General features: G+C 41.2%; 1 protein-coding gene across 5 annotated transcripts in view; it reads right to left on the bottom strand.

Moving 5' to 3' along the window:
• LOC140201261 (REST corepressor 3-like) overlaps nt 1–14659 on the bottom strand; it is an 81972-nt gene extending 67313 nt beyond the window's left edge. For 2 of the 5 annotated variants that reach the window (XM_072265060.1, XM_072265062.1), the window contains exons 1-3: nt 14439–14659; nt 14220–14276; nt 5037–5114 (exon numbers count right to left, since the gene is read on the bottom strand). In XM_072265060.1, the coding sequence (XP_072121161.1) occupies nt 5037–5114; nt 14220–14276; nt 14439–14568 (265 nt within the window). In that variant the 5' untranslated portion in view covers nt 14569–14659. Of the gene's footprint in view, nt 1–5036; nt 5115–13455; nt 13972–14219; nt 14277–14360 lie in introns of those variants that run through there. The other 3 variants (XM_072265064.1, XM_072265061.1, XM_072265063.1) reach the window with 3 other exon arrangements.
• Between the last annotated feature and the right edge of the window lie 12537 nt (nt 14660–27196).

Raw genomic sequence — 27196 nt, 5'->3', positions numbered from 1 at the left:
AAAACAACCCCACTAGTAATAGATTGCATTAGTTAATGGCTCCCACACTCCAAGTTAAATAATAGAATCACAGGAGTATAGATCAAACATTGATTCAGGAAGTTCCCAATGATTCAACCTGATTCCCACGTTCAATTTAAGAACTCTTTATGGCATTGTTAATCTAACATCACCTATCAAAATTGATTTTGCCAGATTATAAAACAGTACATCTTCACACATCAGGATGCTTCTTATCGACTATAGCTTGGCATTCAATACTATCAGTAAGCTTCAAGACCCTTGGCCTCAATACCTCCTTGTGCAATGTGATGTTCGATTTCCTCACTTGCAGACCCCAGTAAGTTTGGATTGGCAACAACATCTCCTCCACAATCCCCATCAGCACAGGTGCACCACAAAGCTGGGTGATTAGCTCCTGGCTCTATCCGCTTTACACTTATGACCTTGTGCTAAGCACAGTTCTAATGCCATATTTAAGTTTGCTGACACCACCATTGTAGTTGGTCACATCAAATGTGGTGAAACATCAGCTTATAGGAGGGAGATTGAAAATCTAGATAGGTGGTGCCACAACAACAACCTCTTATTCAATGACAGCAAGACCAAAGAGCTTATTATTGACTTGAGGTGGAGGAAATTGGAGGTCCATGAGCCAGTCCAGACCAGGGATCAGAGATGGAAAGAGTCAGTAACTGTAAATTCCTGGGTGGTATCATTTCAGAGGACATGTCCTGGGCCCAGCATGCAGGTACAATTACAAGAAAGCATGGCAGTGCCTCTACTTCCTTTGAAGTTTGTGAAGATTCAACATCTAAAACTTTAACAAACTTTCTATAGATGTATGGTGGACTGTACATTGACTGGCTGCATCACAGCCTGGTATGGAAATACCAATGCCCTTGAACAGAAAATCCTACAAAAAGTAGTGGATACAGCCCAGTCCATCATAGGTAAAGCCTCCCCACCATTCAGCTTTTCTATACAGTGTTGTCGTCACAGGAAAGCAGTATCTATCGTCAGAGACCTTCACCAGCCAGGTCATGCCCTCTTCTTGCTGTTACCATCAGGAAGAAGTTACAGGAGCCTCAGGACTCACACCACCAGGTTCCAGAACAGGTTCAGGAACTACTCCTCAACCAACAAGCTCTTGATTGAGCGGGGATAACTTCACTTGCCCCATCAGTAACTGTTCCCACAGTTTCAAGAACTCTTCATCTCATGTTCTCGATGTTTATTGCTTATTTATTTATTGTGTTTATTATTACTTTTTGTTTATTTTGTATTTGCATTTTTATTCTCTTTTGTACACTGCAAGAAAACAAATTTTAGGGTTGTATATGGTAACATACATGTACAGTTCTTGATAATAAATTTACTTTGAACTTTTTTCAGCTCATCATTACCTGCTATCAAGTATCCATAACATTCCACAAAAATAATAATTTACCATTCAAAAAGCAATATTCAAAAAGGATTTATTTTTCTGAATTTCAACTTCGATTATTTCAAACTTACCTTTAACAGACCTAATCAGCATATGAACGAGGAACAGGAGTAAGCCACTCACCATCAAGTCCTTCAAGTTTATTTAATAAGACTATGGTTGAACAGATTATAATCTCAGCTCTGATTATAATTAGATTATAATCTAACCTTTCAACCGCCTAGTTTTTAATGAATATTTATTTCTGCCTTAAAAATATTTGCTGCAAACATTGTTTGAAGAAAGAGGTTCCAAAAGTTCACAACTGAGAAAAACTTTGCTACATCTACATCTTAAGTGGGTGAACCCAGTTTTAAAACTTAACCTCTAGTTCTAGATTCTTCCATAATAACAAACACCTTTTCAAGAACATTCAGCATCCTGTATATTTCAGCCAAGTCTCCTTTCATTCTTCACAGTCAAGCCCAGCATGTTCCAACTTTTTTAAAAAAATAAGACAACCCCATGATAATGTGCATTTACATAGTATCAATAATAGCAGTCTAATAACTAACCTTGAACCAAACCCAAACCACCTAAGAACATTGTCTATTAATGTTTCTGAACATAGCAAAAATAAAAATCACAGCTGGTAACAGAAGTGCATATTACATCTTAAGAAGAATGCATATACAATTTATGTTATAAATGAAAAAATAATGACTGGACATATCAACACCCAAGTAAAGATCAGCCTTTACATGGTGTAATGCACTTGTTCTGGTGAAAGAACATTGTATTAATTGAGGGCAACTACATCAGCATAATAAACTATCAGCACATAGTAAGGTACAATCTCCCACTGCTTTACTTTCTCCATTCATATATCCATGATTGATGTCATGGCTTGGTGATAAACTTTTTTTTTTGCTCATGCACCAGAAGGCCTCAACTTCCCCACAATACATGAAATCAATGTACATGTACATGTGATAAATACACGAATCTGAATCTGAACATTCACATTTCTCCTGGCCTCCTCATGGAAAAATTGTACAGGGCTTCTTCAGGCTGCACACCTGAACGCACAGCAACTTGCGAGTCTCCTAGCTGAGTGAATACCACCCAAACAAGGATCAGTAATGCTGAATTCAAGGAGCAGCAAGTTCAGCCTGTCAAGTTTTATCTCCTGCTCTATCTGGTTTCTGTCATCACAGCTCCACAATTATACAGTAGTTAGAAATTATATTTATCACCACATCCAGCAGGTTAAAGTGAGGAGGGCTGTAAAACATTTGAAGTGGTTGGCTTGATTTTATTTGTTGAACTAGCCAACAGATCATTTAAGTTGGAATACTTTCCTTTGTTCTTAGATTTGAGTGACTTCCCTCATGTTTGTCTCTAATACATTTAACATCACATTTACTTTTGTTGCCATTTGTTTAAAATGGTATAACACTGACACTTACATTTCCTTTCAATAACCAAAAATGCAATTTTGGTTATTTTGGATTCCTAATTGACTTCATGCAACCATTGGCCACTAAACAAGTAAGCAACTGTTTTAGCTGCCCTCCATAATATATATATTTTTGTTTCTTCACATTTACCTTTCGAATAATCATCTAATATTATAAAGTAAAAATCAGAACTCCAAAATAAAAAAATATTCAGGGTCTCACTGCATCTTAGGAAAGGGAAAGAGTAGTATGCCAGACTGACATCCTTTTATCCAGTTTGCACTGTTGCTCTCTACACTGATGTTGTTTGATCAACGGAGCTTTTCCAGCATTTTTTGTTGAGTATCAGGTATTTCAATGCAACTTATGGAGTTTTTAGAAAGTGAGCATTAAGCTGCCACTGAAGTCCACATCACATCTATTGAGGCAAAAGTGTTAAATCCATCAATTTAGTTGTTGATGACTATGAACAAAAAAGAATCAAGGATTTTATTTTGTCTTGTTAAAGAGTAGTGAATACTACATTGCAGAGTTCCTCATTGGTCCATAGGTAACAGATGAAAGTAGAGACATGCAACAATGTACAGTCGGCCCTCCGTATCCACGGATTCAACCAACCGCGGATCGAAAATATTCCAGAATGTTCCAAAAAGCAAAGCTTGAATTTGTCGTGTGCCGAGCACTACACTGAATCCACGCGAATGAAGTGATATGTAGGCATACCCTGCTGTAGCCTCCCGCCATTTCACAGATCCTCAGTCTCTCTCCAGCACTCTTTGTTTGAGCATTGTTCACCTCGCGTCTTGTTCGTCCGCTACTTGTGTTGTGAGCATCAGGAAGGAGTTTAAGGCTAGTAAGGGATGGCTAGCTAGCTACATAAAGTGCTACAGCCTCAAGAACTTAAAGGTCATGGGAGAATTGGCACCGCGTGATGCCAAGGCAGCATCAGCATTCCCAGAAGAGCTATGATGGTTGCGTCTGTACCAAACATGTACATACTTTTTTTTCTTGTCATTATTCCCTAAACAATACAGTATAACAACTATTTACATAGCATTTACATTGTATTAGGTATTATCTAGAGATTATTTAAAGTACATGGGAGGATGTGCGTGGGTTATATGCAAATACTATGCAAACACTACTCTATTTTATATAAGGGACCTGAGCATCCGCGGATTTTGGTATCTGCGGGGGGGGGGGGTCCTGGAACCAATCTCCCACGGATACTGAGGGACGACTGTAATTTAGCTGCTCCTAGAATGTTCAAAAAGATATTTAGTGCAAAGAGCTTCTTCTCAAGTAAATGTTTAAATATTTCAAAATAGTCAATCTACTTTATGTTTTAATCAATAACCTCATGGACTGAATTTAATGTTAAAGGCAATAGTTATTTGGCTTGGTTAAATGTAGACAAGGGAAAGGCATATTCCCCAAAAATTCACAGTTAATGGCCAATGAGCAGCAAAATTGAAGCACTTGTTTTTTTGATTTCTAACCTAAAAATGAGAAGTACAATCAAATCTTATAAGATTCCTAACCAATTAGCTTATATCAACTGAGCAGTATTCAACAATTAAACTTACAGCATTAAAAACCCTTTATAATTTCCTATAGCATGGATATTACAAGTAACACACCCATGAAGGAAATAGATTCATCAATTTATTTCTCAAGTTTACTAAATTATACACAAGTTGCAACAAATCTCACCTATTAAAAGGGTCAAGAAGATTTAATTTAAATACTTCACAGTAAAAGATAAAGTTATTTTGCAAGCACAATAACTTAAAACGAGTAAGACTCCTTTTGTGTTTTTGGATTTATCATTCGGATACCAAGGCTTTTCGAAGGGGCCTCGGCACAGAATCTTTCCACAGTACATAAAATGTATTTTTTTTCCTTGTGCAGTTCCACAGTGCTCATTACAATCGCAAAAGTTGCCATTTAAAAATTCTATTAGTATCATAGAAACTAAATACTATAATGTTCACCAATCTCTCTGACCAAGACAATTTTGAAAAAAACAATCCCTTTAGATCAATGAAATGCTCATTCCCTGAAAGCAATTATGTAAGAGTAAATTTATGACAGCAAATGTAATATTAATATACCTCCTTAAAAAGTGATACAGTAATTGAATTACTTACATTTTACATCTGGAATTATGTGATATGGAGACCAAACTAGCATACCACCAATTTCTTTATCACTGTATTTTGTAGCACCTGTTAAAGAAAATTTCAAAATGATTTGCTTAATTAGTTTCAGCTATCATGGTCATGCCTTGAACACAGTATATCACAACCACTAAATAAATTAACACACATCAAAGTTGCTGGTGAACGCAGCAGGCCAAGCAGCATCTGTAGGAAGAGGTGCAGTCGACGTTTCAGGCCGAGACCCTTCGTCAGGACTAACTGAAGGAAGAGTGAGTAAGGGATTTGAAAGTTGGAGGGGGAGGGGGAGATCCAAAATGATAGGAGAAGACAGGAGGGGGAGGGATGGAGCCAAGAGCTGGACAGGTAATTGGCAAAAGGGGATACGAGAGGATCATGGGACAGGAGGTCCGGGAAGAGAGACAAGGGGCGGGGGAACAGAAGATGGGCAAGAGGTATATTCAGAGGGACAGAGGGAGAAAAAGGAGAGTGAGAGAAAGAATGTGTGCATAAAAATGAGTAACAGGTGGGGTACGAGGGAGAGGTGGGGCCTTAGCGGAAGTTAGAGAAGTCGATGTTCATGCCATCAGGTTGGAGGCTACCCAGACGGAATATAAGGTGTTGTTCCTCCAACCTGAGTGTGGCTTCATCTTTACAGTACAGGAGGCCGTGGATAGACATGTCAGAATGGGAATGGGATGTGGAATTAAAATGTGTGGTCACTGGGAGATCCTGCTTTCTCTGGCGGACAGAGCGTAGATGTTCAGCAAAGCGGCCTCCCAGTCTGCGTCGGGTCTCGCCAATATATAAAAGGCCACATTGGGAGCATCGGACGCAGTATATCACCCCAGTCGACTCACAGGTGAAGTGTTGCCTCACCTGGAAGGACTGTTTGGGGCCCTGAATGGTGGTAAGGGAGGAAGTGTAAGGGCATGTGTAGCACTTGTTCCACTTACACTGATAAGTGCCAGGAGGGAGATCAGTGGGGAGGGATGGGGAGGACGAATGGACAAGGGAGTTGTGTAGGGAGCGATCCCTGCGGAATGCAGAGAGAGGCGGGGAGGGAAGGATGTGCTTAGTGGTGGGATCCCGTTGGAGGTGGCGGAAGTTACGGAGAATAATATATTGGACCCGGAGGCTGGTGGGGTGGTAGGTGAGGACCTATTCCTAGTGGGGTGGCGGGAGGATGGAGTGAGAGCAGATGTACGTGAAATGGGGGAGATACATTTAAGAGCAGAGTTGATAGTGGAGGAAGGGAAGCCCCTTTCTTTAAAAAAGGAAGACATCTCCCTCGTCCTAGAATGAAAAGCCTCATCCTGAGAGCAGATGCGGCGGAGACGGAGGAATTGCGAGAAGGGGATGGCGTTTTTGCAAGAGACAGGGTGAGAAGAGGAATAGTCCAGATAGCTGTGACAGTCAGTAGGCTTATAGTAGACATCAGTGGATAAGCTGTCTCCAGAGACAGAGACAGAAAGATCTAGAAAGGGGAGGGAGGTGTCGGAAATGGACCAGGTAAACTTGAGGGCAGGGTGAAAGTTGGAGGCAAAGTTAATAAAGTCAACGAGTTCTGCATGCGTGCAGGAAGCAGCGCCAATGCAGTCGTCGATGTAGCGAAGGAAAAGTGGGGGACAGATACCAGATAGGCACGGAACAGATTGTTCCACAAACCCAACAAAAAGGCAGGCATAGCTAGGACCCATACGGGTGCCCATAGTTACACCTTTAGTTTGGAGGAAGTGGGAGGAGCCAAAGGAGAAATTATTAAGAGTAAGGACTAATTCCGCTAGACGGAGCAGAGTGGTGGTAGAGGGGAACTGGTTAGGTCTGGAATCCAAAAAGAAGCGTAGAGCTTTGAGACCTTCCTGATGGGGGATGGAAGTATATAAGGACTGGACATCCATGGTGAAAATAAAGCGGTGGGGGCCAGGGAACTTAAAATCATTGAAAAGTTTAAGCGCGTGAGAAGTGTCACGAACATAGGTCGGAAGGGATTGAACAAGGGGTGATAAAACAGTGTCGAGGTATGCAGAAATGAGTTCGGTGGGGCAGGAGCAAGCTGAGACAATAGGTCGGCCAGGACAGGCAGGTTTGTAGATCTTGGGTAGGAGGTAGAAACGGGAAGCGCGGGGTGTGGGAACTATAAGGTTGGTAGCAGTGGATGGGAGATCCCCTGAGCGGATAAAGTCAGTGAAGGTGTGAGAGACAATGGCCTGGTGCTCCTTAGTGGAGTCACGATCGAGGGGTAAATAAGAGGAGGTACCCGCGAGTTGTCGCTGTGCCTCGGCAAGGTAGAGGTCAGTACGCCAGACTACAACAGCACCCCCCTTATCGGCGGGTTTAATAATAAGGTTAGGATTAGTGTGGAGGGAGTGGAGAGCAGAGCGTTCCAAAGGAGTGAGGTTGGAATGGGGACAAGGTGCGGTGAAGTCGAGATAGTTGATGTCCCGTCGGCAATTAGCGATAAAGAGACCCAGAGCAGGCAAAAGACCAGAGCGGGGTGTCCATGAAGAAGAGGAGGGTTGAAGACGGGAGAAGGGGTCATCGGTGGGGGTGGAAGAGTCCTTGCCGAAGAAGTAGGCTCGGAGACGGAGACGGCCGAAGAAAAGTTCCGCATCGTGGCGAACACGGAACTCGCTGAGGTGTGGGCGAAGGGGGACAAAGGTAAGGCCCTTACTGAGAACAGAGCGTTCTGCCTCCGACAGTTGAAGGTCGGAGGGGATGGTAAAGACCCGGCACGGATGAGAGCTGGGATCAGAGGGGGGAGGGGGGAGGCTGGGGGTGTCAATGGAGAGGGGAGGGTTGGGGTGAGAGGAAGATGGAGCCTCTGAGGGCCCAGGAGCTGACGGTGGGATCTGAGGAAAACGGGGCTGCGGAGTAGTGGTGGGGGAACGGGAGACGGGAGACACAACAGCAGCACTTGAAGACCCGGCCTGGAGTTCAAGGCTGGCGTCGCAGTTGGTGGTTGCGCAATCGCTGTGAAGGTGTCCATGGTCGTTGCTGGAGTCCGGGTTTTGAATATGCCCTGAGGTGTTGGAGCCGGCGAGATCAATGGCAGGAGCTGCAATCTGAAGTTCATGCCTGCTAGCGTCGGGACCGGCAGGCTCTGGGGTCCGTAGATGTAGGATCTTGCGATCCTTGACTAACATGACAAAGTCAAAAAAACGGCGATTGCAGGCGTGAATCCGACGGAGGATGAAATAACCGGTAGGACCATTACAGACGGCGAAGAAAGTGTCCCGAAGGTGTGGAAGGGTCTGGGATAGGGACACCAAGTACCTCCTCATGGCGGAGAGAGTCGCCTTCAGAGCTTGACGGGAGAAGCGGCGAGAGGCAGAGTACTTTCAAATCCCTTACTCACTCTTCCTGCAGTTAGTCCTGACGAAGGGTCTCGGCCTAAAACGTCGACTGCACCTCTTCCTAGAGATGCTGCCTGGCCTGCTGCGTTCACCAGCAGCTTTGATGTGTGTTGCTTGAATTTCCAGCATCTGCAGAATTCCTGTTGTTTGCACTAAATAAATTATCTTTTTTACTAACGTGCACTTTCTACTCAGAGGTACAGGAGTTTTTTTTCCACATCTGATTATATTAACAGTAGTACTTTCTTTGTTTTTGATTTTGTCACGATTCCCAATACTCAATTACACAGAAACCATTCACCACCCCACTCCTATTTGTAGCCTCCTGCTCTGTTTCAAGGAGGCCTAATGCAAACTGAGGAACAGCACCTGGACATATTGCAACCTTCTGGACTCAATATTGAATTCAACAGCAATACACAAAATACAGGAGCAACTCAGCAGGCCAGGCAGCACCTGATGAAGGGTCTTGACCCAAAACATTGACAGTTAACTCTTCTCCATAGATTCTGCCTGGCCTGCTGAGTTCCTCCAGCATTTTGTGTATTACTTCGTCTTCCAGCATCTGCAGATTTTCTCACTCGCTACATTTTTTTCTAACTGCATCCATTCACTTATTAAAATTACCTTCTCTACACGTTAGTCCCATGGTCACCCCAGTTCCAGAGACATTCCCACCCCCACACTCCCCCCACAACTTAACGGCCTTGTTTTCTCTCACTCTCAGTTCTGAAAGCTTTACAACCTGAAGTATTAACTCGGTTTTTCCTCCTGCAGATGCAGACTGACCTGCTGAGTATTTCCAGTAATTTCCCTAAAGCATACATCTTTGCAATGTGGGAGAAAATCAAGAGCACCCAGAGGAAACTCATGGGTTCATGGGGAGATTGCAAGAACTCCTTACAGACAGTGGCTTGAATTGATCCCTGATCGGTGACGCAGTAAAGCGTTGTGCTAACCGCTGAGGCGAGGAGAAATTTCATCAGAGGTTGGTGAACCTTCGGAATTCTTTACTTCAGAGGACTGGATGCACAGATGTTAGGTTCGTACAAAATATAACATGAAGGAGAAGGAAGAGAGATGATCTTTGTTACAATCAGAGGAAATGCTATTGCAGAGATTATTAACTAATGTATGCAAAGACATCTCCTCTGATTATGTCAAAATTAGAGCATGTTCCCCAAGCCACTATCACCACAATCACAACAGATGAAATAGATGTTATGCCGGCCTTTAACCTACTCCAAGATCAATCTAACCCTTCCCTCCATCTTTCTTTCATCTACGTGCCCAAGAATCTCATAAATGGCCAAATGTACCTGCCTCTGCACCATCCCAGCAGTACATTCCACATATCCACAATTCTCAGTGTAAAAAAAAATATAATTTATTTATTGATACAGCGTGCAATAGGCCCTTTGACCCGCAGTGCCAACAACCCCTGCTTTAACCTCAGCCTAATCACAGGACAATTTACAATGACGAATTAACCTACTAACTGGTATGTCTTTGGACTGTGGGGAAAAAAACAGGAGGACCGGGAGAAAATGCATGCTTTTCATGGGGATAACCTTACAGATGACATCAGAAATGAACTCCAAACTTTGACACCCCCAAGCTGTAACAATGTTGTGCTAACCACTAGGCCACTGTGGTACCCCTTTGACAAATCTAGCTTTGACATCCCACCTATACTTTCTTCCAAACACATTTGCCCCCCCCCTATTAGCCATTTCCACCGTGAAGAAAAAAAAACACTGATTCTACTGTATCAGGCCCTGGTGGAGGACCTTGTCAAATGGTGCAAGCTGAATTATCTGCAGCTCAACATTAGTAAGGCAAAGGAGATGCTGATGGACTTTAGGAAGACTAAGCCTGTATCGCTCCCCGTTACAAATGAAGATGAGGACATGGATGTGGTGAGGACCTACAAGCACCCGGGGATGCACCTGGATGAGACATGAGTGCAGCACCAGCACAGAGGCTGTGTACAAGAAGGGCCAGAGTCGCTTCTACTTCCCGAGGAGACTGAGGTCTTTTGGAATATGCATTCTCCTTCACAAGTTTGACCAGTCTGATGTCGCCAGTACAATTTTCTATGCGGTGAAGTGCTGGAGCAATGACATTTACACAGGTGATGCCAACAGGCTCAATAACCTGATTAAAAAGGCTGGCTCTGTTACAGGAATCAACTGGACACACTGGAGGCTATGGAGGAACAAAGGACCCCTACAGAAAATCCTGGCAATTCTGGACAATGTTTCTCACTCTCTGCATGCCACCTTGGCTGAACAGAGAAGCACTTTTAGAAATAGACTAAGGCAGCTGCGCTGCTCCAAAGAACACTATATGAGGTCATTTTTACCCTCAGCCATTAGGCTCTATAATGAGTCAACCTAAAGCTGGGGAAGTAATGACCTCCTCTTCCCTCCCCCCCCCCCCAACTTCTGATAAGACTGTCTGTTGTAACTTTTTTTTAAATTCTTTCTACTTCTCTTCTAATATTTATATCTGTGCACTTGTAATGCTACTGTGACACTGCAATTTCTTTTTGAATCAATAACAACATTTTGTATACCTCTATCAAGTCACCAATCATTCTCCCTCACTCCAAAGAGAAAAGCCCTAGCTCACCCAACCTGTCCTCACAAGACACGCTCTCTAACCAAGGCAGTATCCTGGTAAATCTCCTATGCACTCTCTCTAAAGCTCCCACAGCCTTCCTATAATGAGGTGACCAGGACTCAAAGACAATATTCCAAGTGTGGTATAACCAGAGTTTTACAGAGCTGCAACACTACCTCGTAAAACTCAATTCCCCAACTAATGAAGACCAACGCACTATAGACCTTCTCAACCACCCTATCAACTTGCACTGAAACCTTGAGGGATTTATGGATGTGGACTGCAAAATATCGTTCATCCACACTGTTAAGAATCAACACATTAACCTTGTATTCTGCCTTTAAATTCAACCTTGCAAAGTCAATTACTTCCCTATTTTCCGGATTGAACCTCATCTACCACTTCTCAGCCCAGCTCTGCTTCCTATTAATTACCTACAACAACATTCTACACTATCCACACCACCACCATCCTTCAAGTCATTTGCAAACTTACATTCCTCATCCAAGTCACGTATAAAAATCACCAAGAGTAAGGGTCTCAGAACAGGTCTCTGCTGAACACCACTGGTCACTGTCTCCAGGCAGAATATGCACCATCCACTACCACTCTCTGCCTTCTGTGGGCAAGCCAATTCAGAATCCACACAGCCAAGTTTCCCTAGATCCCATGTCTCCTGACTTTTCTGAATAAGTCTACCATGGAGAACCTTGTCAAATGACTTACAAAAATCCATATACAGCACATCCATTGCTTTGCCTTCAATTTGTTTTGTTATTTCTTCAAAGCATTTAGTCAGGCTCGTGAGGCTCATCACGAAGACATGTTGACCATCCTGAATTAGCCTATACTTCTCCAATACTCATAAATTCTGTCTCTAAGAATCCTCGCCAATAGTCTGCCTATCACTGACACAAGTCCCACTTATAAATAAATCTCAGGATTTTCTCTCCAGTTCAGCTCCCTTCTACTTACAGAAACTTCTCTTCTCTAATGAAATTCACCTTGTTCACCAACTTGAAAATACCAAGATCTCATCTTAGTTTCAGATGCTAGACATTCCACCTTCACAATAACAATTGCTCATCTTCTCTACAATGAAATGAAGACAAAATCAGACACTACTATCCATAAATAAAAGTACATTTTAATATAGTCAAAGAAATCAGAAAGCATCTATCAAGATCATAAATGGCAACAGCTTTGATTTATGATTTCTAAGACCAAAACATTGTTTTTAGAGCTCACAAAAATTATGTTATAACCACATATTCACATACTGTACTTCAAATTAACAATAGCTTCCTGACAAATATTAGGCCCAAGTTTCACAGCATCTATGAACAGATAAATAGTTAACATTTCAAGTCTAAAAAAAATTCTCAATTTTGTGGGAACCTGGATTTCTTGAAAGTGAAAAAAAACCGCAGATGCTGGAAATCAAAGATACAAACAGAAAATGCTGAATTTTTTTCCATCAAGTTAAGCAGCATCTGAAAATCAGGCCTCATTAAAATGAGCAAACTGGTGATGAATGTTATTCTTCCATAGGGAACTCATTCTACTGCCAATTCAATTTCAACCTAGTTAGCACGTGACATCTGTCTTGATTAATAGGAAAGAGTATTGAGGATTAATCCCAGGAAAGTTGAGGATGAGCTACAAAGTCAAGAGAATTCCTGCTCCTCAGTATGTCCAAAGAACATGAAGACTGATTACTGAAGAATCCAGAGCTGAGCAAGCTCATTCATTCTTGACCAGTTCCAACAAGGGGCCTAAAACACACTACTTAGAAACTTCTTCAGACATGCCTGAAAAAGCAGTAATATCAATTTTGGATCGACTGTCCTTGATTTAAAGGAAATATGACATCTTTATATTTGATTTACCTAAAGCACACATTATCCAGTACTTTAAGAAACAGCACATTCAGGTGACAACATTTCAAAGTGCAACCAGGCCAACTGAGAAACAGCACCAAGAGGGTACTACTTTGGCATTTTACATTAACTAGTACATGTCAAGCACAACACACCCTAGACAGTAAGAATTCTACAATACTTCACCATTAAAATAATTGCAAACAGCTACCACCATCATGAATGGTTTGCATTTTTAGATAATTTCAATGTAATTTGTATGATTTTATTCTAAACCAGGCAGTACATTTATACACTACCAGTGCCTTGAGAAATGGCAATGGCAATACAACTCTGACAAACATTAGTTGCTATTATTTTCAGCTCTTGGATCAAACAAGCTTAATCAATACTAATACAAACTCACAATGCAAATTCATACAGCATTAAACATTATACATGCAGTATTGATACGTTCTCATATAATATGTAACCATATATTTTGAAATTTTAAAATTCATTTAGAAGTCTCAATGTTTTGTCTTATCCTCAATGATTAAAATGGTTTACCTGGTTAATATCATCACATTGGTGCCTACAAAACCTTACGGAGTGCAACCACATTTCCTACTTTATAATGACTACACTTCAGAAATATTTCATTGGCTGTGAAGCTCCTTGGCACGTTCTGAAAGTGACATAAATGGTCGCACACTCAGTGCAAGTCTTTTTGTTTGCATTGTCTCTTAACCCATCACCAGATCACAAGCATACAGTTCTATCTACTCCGGATTGCTGGCAATCGTCTCGGGGGAGGGGGAGAGCAGAAGGGAGAGTCGCAGCGCGCAAAGCAATTCACAGCAATTCCTAACTGTAATTTGCGGTTAAGTAGTTGGCGATGGAATGAAGAGAGGATCAGCCTAACAGACCAGCGGCACCCAGACAGGAGTGACACGCGCATCCCCGGCAGCTCAAGCCGGAGCCGAGCCGAGCCGAGCCGAGCCTCACTCTCAGGCCGCCTCACTGCGCATGTCCCAGCTCGCTCGCCTATTTAAAGAGCTTGTTTCGTACCCCAAAGGCACTCGCTGCCCCGCGACTCGAACCCCCGCAGCCCGGCCGCTCTCCGAGAGTTAACCAGCCGGCCCGAGAGTATATAAACTCAATGCCAAGCAACTCCCCTTAACCCCGCCCCCCCAGCCCGGGGTGGAAAAGGCACTTGCAGCTGAGTCGAGGCTAATCTAGTCACCCTCAACCTCACTTCCAGAACAATCGGGGCTCACATCAGTTACCCCGCAATGTTAATATCGTTATTATTGTTGAAAACGATTCTTTACCAGGGTTAAATTCTGGAATGGATGCCTGATAGTCAGAGCCCACTCGCATTCCGACATCTGCAACAATAACCAAAGAAAAAGATAATAAATCACCCGTAAGTATGATCTAAAATAAAACTTGACTAGCGTCGAGTTACCGACATCGAATAAATCGGGGTTTAAAGACTCCAAGGTTTACAAAAGAAGTTTGATATTTTTTCGCATAGCGTTCGAGGCTACCACCGTGCTCGTCGTCACTGCCACTCTCCTCAGAATAATGTCCATTGGAAGAAGCGCCAGCGGGGCTCTTGGTGCCGTTCGATCGTCCTTTGCCCAAGTACTCCGAGCCTTTCTCCATCATTCCAGGCATCTTAGGATGAAAGGATGCAAGGAGGAAAGCGGCGAAAGTTATTGGAGGCTCCGCTCGGCGCTGCTTCCAGCTCACAACAACTAGGAGCAGGCAAGGCAGGCAGCCTCAGCACAGAGAGAGACAGCCGCTATCACTCCGCTGCCCCATACCAACACCAGCCTACCAACGCCCCTCCCATAATCTCACATTGTCCTAGGGATACAGTTGGGTCTCCATACCTCTGTAGGAAATTACCCCGTAAGTATTGTGTGGGCGAAGCAGCGACTTTTTCCTTTCCCAGACTTATGCCTCGGACTCTTTTTATTCTTTGTTCCTCCCCTGCGGAAGCAGAGCTGTCACAGCGCCCATCAACGGTGAGATGGCTTTAAAAAAAAAACACAAAAGATCAAAACTGAGTTTTTTTACACTTGAAAAGAGCGTATACTCTTGTTTACCAAACAATGTCAGTGATATGTGCGCGTGATTGCTATATCAGCTTGGCTGAACGTACAGCTGCCCATTCTCATATATTGCAACTAAGACACAGGGTTGGAGCATATATTGTTCAGTATGCGAATTCCGTAAAGCTGGTGGTAAATCAGATCGAAATAAATTAAAGGTTTAAAAGTTCGACTGAAAGGCGTAGAGAAAAAACGGAATAATGACTGCATTAAGATTCAGGGAATCCAACTAATTTGAATGCGTTGGGTTGTTTGCGATCAATTGAGATACTGCAAAAATCAATAAAAACAAAACATCTCTGAAGGAATTTTTTCCTCTTACTTCTAAATCATTGTTGATAGTGATCATCTAGAAGTCATGCATAGACACCCTTTTTGTCGACATTACGTAAATTATACAAACCTAACTTCTGATTTAGAAACGAAGGTCGATTTTACTGGATACTACAGTTTACTATTGTCCGAATCCAAGAGTATGCCCGTAGGAGTAACATGTAGCGGTTGGGTGAAACAAAACTTTATCAAATTGTTTTTTATATCAATTCGAGAAACTAAGTGGTAAAAATAGATTATGACTGACAGTTTTACATTCAAACACCAGTTAAAATAAAGCAAAGTGATCAAATTGCTTCAGCTGAGTTCAGGTCTTTTATAGTATAGAATAATGCGATGTATGGTATGGAAATATAAATGTAAGCTAGCCAGTAATACAAAAGAGGATACCAAAAGTTTTACCAGGCGTATGAAGAGTAAAAGAGAAACAAGAATGGACATTGGACCACTGGAAAATGACGCTGGAGAGTTAGCAGACAAACAGATTAAGCATTTTGCGACAGTCTACACTGTGGAAGACACCAGCAGCATGCCAGAAATTTGATAGTGTCAGGGGGCAAAAGTAAATGTAGTTGCTCAAGAGAAGGTGCTTGGGAAACTGAAAGGTTTGAAGGTAGATAAGACACCTGGACCAGATGGACTACACCCCAGAATTCTGAAAGAGGTAGCTGAAGAGACCATGGAGGCATTAGTCATGATATCTCATGGATCACCAGATTCTGGAATGGTTCCTGAGTACTGGAAAACTGCAAATGTCACTCCATTCTTTAAGAGAGGGAAGCAAAGTACAGGAAACAATAGGCCAGTTAGCCAGACTTTAATAGTTGAAAAGATGTTAATGTCCAGTATTGAGGATGAGCATTTGTGGTACTTTGAGGCACACGATAAAATGGGCCAAAGTCAGCATGGTTTTGTTAAGCAGAAATCTTCCCCGACAAATCTGTTGGTGTCCTTTGAGGAAATAATTGATGGGATAGACAAAAAAGTAGGTTTTATTTACTTGGAATTTCAGAGGTCTTTGACAAGGTGCCACACATGAGGCTGCTAAACAAGATAAAGCTTGTTGTATTACATGAAGGATACTAACATGGACAGAAGATTGGGTAACTGCAGAGATAAAGAATGGGAACAAAGGGGGCCTTGTCTGTTGGCTGCCAGTGACAAATGATGTTCCGCAAGGGTGGATGTTGGGTCTGCTACTTTTATGTTAATATTTTGTGTTTAATGTTAATCTTCTATGTTATGTTATACTTTAATGATCTGGAGGATGAAATTGATTGCTTTGTGCCAAGTTTGCAGATAAGACAAAGATTGAGAGAGGAGTGGATAGTGTAAGGAAGCAGGAGATGAGTAAAGAAGTGGCCGCTGTAATACAGAGAAGGGAAGTGAATGGTCGTGCACTTTGGTAGAAGGAAGAAAGACAGACAATTTTCTAAACAAGGAGCAAATTCAGAAATTGGAGGTGCAAAGAGACTTGGGAGTCTAGTTCAGGATTCACTAAAGGTTAACTTTCAGTTTGAGTTGGTTAGCGGTTATTTTGAGAGAACTAGAATATTATACCAAGGATGTAATACTGAGGTTTTATAAGGCATTGGTCAGACCACATTTAGAGTATTGTGAGCAGTTTTGAGCCCCATATCTAAGAAAGGATGTGTGGACATGGAGAAGGTCCAGAGGAGGTTTACAAGAATGATTCCAGGAATGAGAGAGTTAACATATGAGCAGTGTTTGATGGTTCTGTGCCTAGAAGAATGAGGAGAGATCCCATTGAAACCTACTTAATACAGAAAGGCCTAGATAGAGTGGCCATGGAGAGTCTAGGACCAGAGGGCAGAGCCTCAAAATAGGACATTCCTGTAGAACAAAGATGAAGAGGAATTTCTTTAGCTGAAGGGGATGAATCTGTGGAATTCATTGCCACAGACAGCTGTGGAGGCCAAGTTATTGGGTATATTTAAAGTGTGGTTGACAGTTCTTGATTAGTAGGGATGCCAATAATTATGGGAGAAAGCAGAATGGGGTTGAAAGGGAAAATAAATCAGACATGATCAAATGGCAGAGCAGCCTCAATGGGCCAAATGTCCTAATTCTGCTCTTATGTCTTATGGTCTTTTGATTTAAAGTGGATTACATTTTCCTCCCAACAACTTGGTTACTTTAGTAGCATTTGTGCTTCTCTGAATGTGTATGTCAATGTTTTGATAAGAATACTCCTTCTGCTTTTGTGTTCCAATGCATCATGAAAAGAGAATAGATCCACCCAGATTTGTTCCAACACAATTACACTTTTTGCTTCAATTTTAGTACAATTACAATTGCAGTACGTTTATTATTAACAGAAACAGATAATATAATGTTAGGGAAGAGTAGAATCATGCCTTGTCCAATGGCAAGCTAAGCTTCGTACACAAGGTTACAAAATACCCCAGAACTAAGATACTTACCATCACTGCATGAAAATAAAGAACAGAAGGAGGAACACAAGTACATAAGGACGGAAGGATAGGAACAGAATTGGCCCTTTGAGCCATATCTGCCAATCAACAACATCAGGGCTGACGTAGTACTGTGCCTCAAGGCCTCTTTCCATCCTGAATCCCATTACCCTTGATTAATCTGTCTAATTTTTCTCATAGTCTTGAATATACTTAACGCCTCAGCTTACACAGCTGACTAGGGAAGGGAATTTTAAAGGCTTACAACCTTGTGAGAAAATTTCTTCCTCATCGTGGACTAAGTGGGTGTCCTTTATCCAGAGACAGTGTTCCCTCATTTTAGATTAATCTAACACAGGAAACATCCTCTCAGCATAGACCTTAGCAAATCCTTTTGGGAACATGCTTCAATAAATCATCTTTCAAATTACACATTTCTTCTATTCAGTTAATAGAGACAGAGAGAGAAAGTGGTTGTGTATTTGGCAAGAGGGAGAGGATAGAGGTTGGAAGAGGGCAAGGAAAGGGAGAAGAGTTAACAGAGGGGAAGGGGAGACAGAAAGAGAGCAAAAGATCCACAGGGGGTGGTGAGATACAGCAAAGACTTTATTCCAAGAACAGAGGCTGAATCAGTCATTTGAACATCTCCTACATTTGAATGTTGTGTTTCTGGTCTTCAGATCAAGGTGGCAAAAGGTTTGGAATTATTCCCTGGCATACTTATTGTTAGTAATTGCTTTCACTCTGCTCTGCAGCTCATATTCTGTTCCAATCTTGTGATGATTCAAACCTTTCCATTGTCCTGCAACTGATCCAAGTTCATGTCAGTCTGATCTAGCTACCCACATCCGAAGCAAGGAAATGTAACCTCGAACTGGTCTCAATCTTAACTACCTGGGATTGGTACAACTGTCTCCTTACAGTACTGTCTCCCATCCAAGGGAAACTATTCTCAGTGTGTAAGTGTGTATTAGCAGAGAGGACAATCAAGCTATCTGGTAAATGCAAAGAAGAATGTTGTAGGACTGGAAGAAGTTACAGTGATAGGGCAGACAATGTGAATTTGTTCAAAATCATTACAACATCATTAGAAATTATATAGGCATGAAACAAAAACATTAATATTTTATCATATAAGCATAAGCAAATAAGAAATATAAACAAGAATAAGCTATTCAGCCCCAAATGCTAAATGTGTCATTCAATAAAATCATGTCTGACTTTTTATTCTTAGTGCCACTTTCCCTTGACTCCCTTAAGATATGAAAATCTTTAAATCTCTGTCTTGAATATACTTAGTAACTGACCCCAATAGACAACTTGAGAAGTTCCTAAAATTGACCAACCTACATATAGAGAGATACTTCCTCCTCTTTGTCAGAATGGCTGATCCTTTACTTTGAGATGGTAATCCCCATTTCCATAGAGCCATTCAGTATGGAAGTGAGCCGTTCAGCCCAAATGCCAACTGCGTTACCCAGCGACCTAGTACCATCTGCTCACATTGACCAGTAGCTCTCTAAATATTTCCATCCGTAGAGTTGTCTAAATGGATTTTAAATGTTACTAACGTTCTGCCTCAAGCACTATTTCTTGCAACTCGCTTCAAACATGCATCATCTTTTGCTTGAAGAAGCTACCCTAATGTCCCTTTTAAATCTCTCAACTCTGATCTTAAAACTATATTTCTTGTTTTTTGCTCCCCCATCCTAGGAAAAAGTCTATGTGCATTCATTCTGTCTATGCCCCTCAAGATCTTATATAACTCAATCAGGTCACCAATCAATTTCCTACGTACCGCAGAGAATTGTGTAGGCTACACAATCTCTACTTGTAACTCATGCTCCCAAGTCTGGGCAACATCCTGGTAAATCTTTCTGCACTTTTCTCCATGCTTTCTAGTTTGATAATATCTTTCCTATAACATGGTGACCAAAACAAACCAGTAAACCACAGACTTATTGTGGTGGTGGGTTATGAGGAACAGTACCTACAAACATCTGGAATAAAAGGGTCTGATTCAAGACAGTCAGCGTGGCGTTGTGGATGAAAAGTATTGTTTGAAATATCTCTTGCAGTTCTTCAAGGAGGCAAACAAGATGATAGATGAGAGTAGGACAGTGAACATTGTCAATGACAGGCTAGTCTGGAAAGTTTGATTGCATAGGATCCAGAGGATGAGAGCGGATTGGATTCATAAGTAGCTCAGCGGAAGGAAGCAGTGGGTGATGGTCAAGGGTTGCTTCATGGACTGGAGGCCTGTGTTTAGTAATATGCCACAGGGGTTGGGGCTGGGACTTTGTTGTTTAGTAATTTATACTTAGTGGTCACTTTATTAAGTAGCTTCTATACCTAATAAAGTGGCCACCGAGTGTATTCTTGATCTATGTCTACAGTAGCCCATCCACTTAAAGGTTCAACATTTTGTGCATTCAGAAATGCTTTTCTGCACACCACAGTTGTAACTGTCACTTTCTTGTCAGCTTGAACCAGTCAGGCTATTCCTCTCTGACCTCTCTCATTAACAAGACACTTTCACCCATTGAACTGCTGCTTGCTGTATGTTTTTTGTTTTGCGCACCATTCTTTGTAATCTCTAGAATAGAGATTGTGGTGTGTGAAAATCTTGGGAGATCAGCAGGTTCTGAGATACTCTAACCGCTCTGTCTGGCACCAACAATTATTCCACAATCATAGTCACTTAGGTCACATTTCTTCCCCCTCCTGATGTTTGGTCTAAACAACAACTGAATTTCTTGACCATGTCTGCATGCTTTAATCCATTGAGTTGCTGCCACACGATTGGCTGATTAGATATTTGGATTAACGAGCAGGTGTACAGGTGCACCTAATATAATGGCCACTGATTGTATATAAAGGACTTGGATGCATACAAGGCATACTTAGTAACTTTGCAGATGATATTAAAGCAGGTTGGTGTACTAAATAATTTAGGAGGTTATGAAAAATTATTGGAGGATGTTGATCAGTTATGTATGTGGACTAAGAACTGACAAATGCCTTCAATCCAGGTAAATGTGAGGTATTGAATTTGGGAGAATAAACTTGGGTAGGAATTATGCAGTCAATGGTATGGCCCCGGGGAGTGTTATGGAACAGAAGGACCTAGGAGTGCAAGTGCATAGTTTGCTGAAAGCAGTGTCGCAGATAAGATAGTGAAGAAGGCATTTGGCTCTTTGCCCTTTTACTCTTAATATACCTGTAGAATCTCTTGTTATTTTGCCTCACCTTGATTGCCATATCCTTCTCAAACCTGCTTCTGCTTTCCTGACTTCTCTGTTAAGTACAGTCCTACAATTCTTTTAGTCATTAAGATGTTCACTAGTTCCCAAATGTTTATGTACAGTGTATGTTTCCTTCTTGTCCTTAATTAGAGCCTCAATATCTCTAGTCAATTAGGGACAGGCAGAGATTTAAGTATTCTTGTATCCAAACTCAAGTGGTAGTCATGGTCACCCACATGGGTCTAAGCTGTGCCTGCTTTTTCTTCAGCTTCATGGAATAATCCATGTTCCAAGCCTTCCCTGGTAATGCTCCCAACTCTTTCTCCATGACACTGATGACAGCATTATGCTGCTTCAAGCACCTATGCTGAGCTTGTCAATTTCATCAATTTTGCTTCCAAATTCCACCCTGCCCTAAAATTCACTTGGTTTACTTCTGACACCTCTCTCTCCTTTGCGATTTCTCTGTCTCCAACTCTGTAGACAAACTGTCTACTGACATCTTTTATAAACCTGTCGATTCTCATGGCTATCTTGACCATAGATAGCCATCCTGTCTCCTGTGAAAATGCTATTCTCTTTTTATAGTCCCTTCATCTCTGCTGCATTGTTCCCAGGATGAGGTTTTCCTTTCCAGGACATCAGTCATGTCCTCCTTCGTCAAAGCACAGGGTTTTCCTCCTTCTACCATTGATGCTGCCCTTATCTGCATCTCCTCCAGTTCCTGGACATCTTGGTTCACCCTATCTTCACACTAGGGAGTTCCTCTTGTCCTCACCCCATGAGCCGCTGCATCCAGCACATCATTCTTCGCAACTTCTGCCATCTTCGTGGGATCCCACCACCAAACACATTTTTCTGTGATGAGTTGAGTTTGATTACAGAACAAGTAATTGGCTCATGTATACTGAGCTATTTCAACAGTGCATTGAAGCAAATTAAAAAGCCAGTGAAAAGTGAGTGTCAATTTTGCTAGGTGCATTGGTTTTAAAGGCATGCAGCTTACGTCAAAGTTTAACTGCTACAACGAAACCACCAGACATTAGCTTTGCTACTCTTGTAAAGTATTACGTAGAACCAAAGCCATTATTGATTGCAGAACTCTTTACGTTTCATAAGCGGAATCAGAAAGAAGGGGAGTTAAATTCAGCGTATGTGGCTGAATTGATGAAATTGTCTGAGCATTCATTGTCAGTTTGGTAATGGGCTTAATGATACATTGAGGGATTGTTTAGCTTTGTGGAATCTTGCAAGAAAGCATTCAAAAATGGCTCCTAACTGAAACACATCTTGTATTCAAACGAGCAGTGGAAATCACTGACTCAATGGAAACCACAGCCAGGGCTGCGCTTGAGTTGCAATCAGGAACAAAAGTGAGCTTGAACAGACTTGCATCGCCTACACAGAAACAGGCCCGGCCAAACCAATTGTGCAACTCACATAAGAGTTGCTGGTGAACGCAGCAGGCCAGGCAGCATCTCTAGGAAGAGGTACAGTTGATGTTTCGGGCCGAGACCCTTCATCAGGACTAACTGAAAGAAGAGCTAGTAAGAGATTTGAAAGTGGGAGGGGGAGGGGGAGATCTGAAATGATAGGAGAAGACAGGAGGGGGAGGGATGGAGCCAAGAGCTGGACAGTTGATTGGCAAAAGGGATGAGAGGATCATGGAACAGGAGGCCCAGGGAGAAAGAAAGGGGGAGGGGGGGAAATCCCAGAGGATGGGCAAGGGGTATAGTGAGGGGGACAGAGGGGAAAAAAAAGGAGAGAGAGAAAAAGAATGTGTGTATATAAATAAATAACGGATGGGGTACGAGGGGGAGGTGGGGCATTAGTGGAAGTTTGAGAAGTCAATGCTCATGCCATCAGGTTGGAGGCTACTCAGACAGAATATAAGGTGCTGTTCCTCCAACCTGGGTGTGGTTTCATCTTTACAGTAGAGGAGGCCGTGGATAGACATATCGGAGTGGGAATGGGACTTGGAATTAAAATGTGTAGTCACTGGGAGATCCTGCTTTCTCTGGCGGACAGAGCGTAGGTGTTCAGCGAAACGATCTCCCAGTCTGCGTCGGGTCTCGTCAATATATAGAAGGCAATATATGCTTGAAATTCCAGCATTTGCAGATTTCCTCGTGTTTGCCACTTGTGCAACTGTTGTGGCCGAGGTTCACATACACCAAACAAATGCAGAGTTAAAGGCAAAACTTACAGAAAATGCAACAAAGTAGGACACATACAAAGAGCATGACAGGCAGACACAAATAAATGGACTGCACCGAAAAGAGAAAAGGCTAAAGGGCCATGTTGCAGTTTCAAAAAGAGCATAAATCTGCATGTTATTGATGAAAAATCTGATAATAATGGGAGTGAAACAGGACCGGGCACTCTTGAGGTTTTCAATTTGGAAACAGGAGTCAAGCAATATGGCTTACCCCAAAAGTGAAAAGCAAATTAATTAAAATGGAATTAAACACAGTTCAGCTGTTTCAGTCATTCCACAAAATGAGTTTGAAAGACATTTCAAAGTCACCAAACTGAAGCTTGCAGATATCCATCTAAGAACTTGTACTGGAGAAAAGATAACTCCTGTGAAAATTACATCTGCAACTGTGAAATACAACAACCAATAAGCCACATGGAGCTTGTTTGTGGTTAAAAACAAGAGGACCAGCATTGTGGAGAAGTGATTGGCTGAGATAACTACAACTTGATTGAAGATCCATCAATAATTGCATACCACATTCCCAACAATGAAGTCAACTGGAAGAGAATTAAGAAAGGTACTGGATGATGCTACAACTGTCTCCATGCTGAAAGATCAGATGGTAAAGGAAGCAATAGAAGGATTAGTAAGAGAATACTCCAGTGAACTAAATGCACCTTCCCGAGATCAAGATGTACAGACTTGAAGAAGAAAAAGGAAGAAGAAGAAAAGTGCTACCATGGTCAGAATCACTTCCTACAATCTCCGAGAGTCAACTCCTGCAATCACCATGAACCTGAAACTGTTTTACAGCCACAAGTATCATCTGCGAAGCAGAATCATCCCCTTATCAGGGAATGACGTTATCTCACAAGAGTAAGAAATCCTCCACAGCAATTAAATCTTTAAGCCTGAATGGGACAATATAAAAATTTACTGTGCTTTGGATGTCTGTAAATAGTAGCTGTATTATATAATGTACTGTGTATATAAGTTGAGATGCATTCTACATTGAGTTGGAGTTTATAACTAGGCAGGGAGGAGTGTTGTGTATTTAATATTTCAATAACATTTGAGTAATCTTATATATATTTTGGTTGAGTAAGCATTCTTGTTCTTGTTCATTTAATAAATTATGGATTATATGTAAAAAAAATATGTTAATTGCATACATCATCACGCTACCACGTGATATGTGCACCTTGCTTAAGAGTAAACTCGAACTACACCTGTATTTTCAGACTCCCATGATTCATCTGAATTAATTTAATGTTTTGAAGTTACAAAACATAACACCCTAGAATTATATCTCTGTTTCCAACAAAACACAATCAAACAGATAAAAAAAAGTTATCAGGAGTATAGCATTCCTCAGGGGTAGCTCCCTTTCTCCTCCTGTTAAGTCTTTTGCCATTATATAACATAACACACAAATTATACTAAGATAGATAGTCCGAATATAAAAATCAAAGATATAAACTATGGTAGTATAATACAATCCTTAGCAGTGAATAGCAGATTTACAAATTACATGATATAAAATCTTAACAACTATAATATTATAGATAATATAAAGTTACCAATGTCAAGAAGGAAATGTGCAACATCAAAATAGTTAAGTAAGAAATAATGTTTGTCAACTCATCCTTTATAGGAGATTGTGTTTTTAGACCAATTGTTCATGATAGACACATCTTAAACCTCCCCCCACCAAGATGAGGCAAGAAACGTGCAAACCTGAATGCAACATAGTGATCAGGACTAGGAAAAGGAGAGGAGCAAGAATAACATGATCAGGGTAGTCCTTGTTCATCACTCTTGCAGGGTTGAGGACAAACCAGCAGAATAGGTAAACAGGAGAGTACAAGGCAGAGGATAGAAAAGCAGACATACAAGGGATAACTTACAATAGAGCAGCTGAGGTATGAGAGTTAGCAGAGTCTTAGTAGTGGAGCTGTTATACAAAAAGCAGAAATTGCCAAACTTCCATCCTTGCAGGTTTCAACATTTCAGCAAAAAGATCACCACCAAAACAATAATTCCAATGTCTAGGGGAATTGTCCAGTGGGAAATAGCAAAAAAAAAATTCTACAAACTTAAAGTAGCATCAATCCATCCGAAAATTGTATTCGCTGCTGCAGAAATGAAATTTGCAACAGCTGGAAATGTCTTTGCTATTGTTTCAGCTTGGGTGTTAAGCCAGTCAGGGGCTTAGTCTAAAACTGAAAAAGAAACTTGTGAAAGGAAGGTCCTCACTCATCTGATTGTGCCAATTCAGTGACTCTCAGAATCTATAGAGAAATATTCTTTTAATTTGACTGAGTTTCTCCTAGCCATTCTTGACAAATATCCTAAAATATTCTTTGTTGCATCCAAAAATTGAACTTGCATTCTGTCTTGAGATTCTGTCATAGATTAAACCATAAAATTACTCCTAGTCATTTCCTCTGTAAACTAAAAAAAGTGGTGATACTCTGACAGCAGTATGTCTGAACAACTTCTGTCATCAGACATTTTTACCCTCTGAGTGAACCAAAGGATCTCCTCAGTGCTGTTATGAGAGTGAGCACTGTCAGGCACTGTCATGGCTGTACAGGCTACTTTATTTATTTTAAATCATGAAAATTGTTTATGGCCAAGTCTTGTTTTTTTTCCCCTGTTTATGACAATATCATGCGACTGAATTCACAGCAATAATTGAAGGATTGTCTTTGTACGTAACTTTGTTTATTTAGGGAGTAATCTTATCTGTGTAAGCACAAAATTTAGCATCATCAATTGGTCTCCTACAGTAACATTTGTGAAAGACTTGTTTCCCTGTTTTCAGCTTGTAGTCAAAGTCTATCTGAAATATCAATGAATTCACAAAGACACTAATAATTCTGAAATAATTGTCACTATAAGGTATTATTCACACCACAGCATAAACTATTCAAGACTGATTAAGGGCAAATAAGAAATCTGGATAGATACAGTAGTCTATGGAACTAAGATAGCTAAAAGGTTCGTTGGACTTATCAATTTCAGTTGAGCAGGGAGGAAAGCATTTTTATTTTATCATACATTCTGCTTTAGTGCATCTTTCTATCTTATCATCTCATGCAAAAACCCAGATCAAGGGCTTTGCTGAACCATTTAGAATATAACCCAGAAATTCAGAAAATTGTCCTGTTACGTTGACACTTAACCATGGATTGGAATAGTGGCCATAATTTAAAAAATGGAAATGTCTAAAACATTTATAGCCAGTATGTTCCTATACTTGCTGTCCTAAAGGGAAAGTACAGTAAGATATCTACCTAATTGAAAAGACTTCATTAAAAAATGATCTTTCACGATGCTCTAATCTAACAATTTCAATGTCACGTTCCTTAAGTGGGACCATTCATTGACACTACAGTGCCTATGCTTTTCTTCAAGACTAGTGGGGTCCATGTTAAGGAATTCCTCGATTAATCTACCTTTAATATCTGAGCTGGTTTCTTTCAGGATGGTGTGTTATTCATCATATCTGCAAGTGGTTCCTTGCCTTCCTATGTACCTATGTTTATTTCATCTGCAAGGCTGACGGAGTTAATATATAAGCGGACAGGAATAATCACCTTGCCAGAGGCAAGATTTAAGAGTTCCAGTGTAGTAGTTCACATATGACCAAGAGGCCATTTATTTAGTGATGTTTAAATTAGAGTCACAATTGCTCACAGATCCACTTAATCCAATATAATTTCTGAGGCAATAAGTTTTAGGGGTATATGAGCCAGATGAGACAATTTCCGTAGTAACTGTGACTTTGTCTCTGAGAAAGCATATGGTAGGTAAGGCAAAAATTAACAATATTAATATAAGCACAAATATCACAACAAAAATACAGCAAAAGCAACATTCCTTCTTGGAGTTTGAGTTTATCTTACTCTGAAAACAATAATGCCTTCTGGATATATTATCCTTGGGCAATGTACCTATGAGATCTTCCTC

The sequence above is a fragment of the Mobula birostris genome, chromosome 8 (assembly GCF_030028105.1).
Source record: "Mobula birostris isolate sMobBir1 chromosome 8, sMobBir1.hap1, whole genome shotgun sequence".
NCBI classification, from domain to species: domain Eukaryota; kingdom Metazoa; phylum Chordata; class Chondrichthyes; order Myliobatiformes; family Myliobatidae; genus Mobula; species Mobula birostris.
This window is presented reverse-complemented; position numbering and strand designations above follow the sequence as displayed.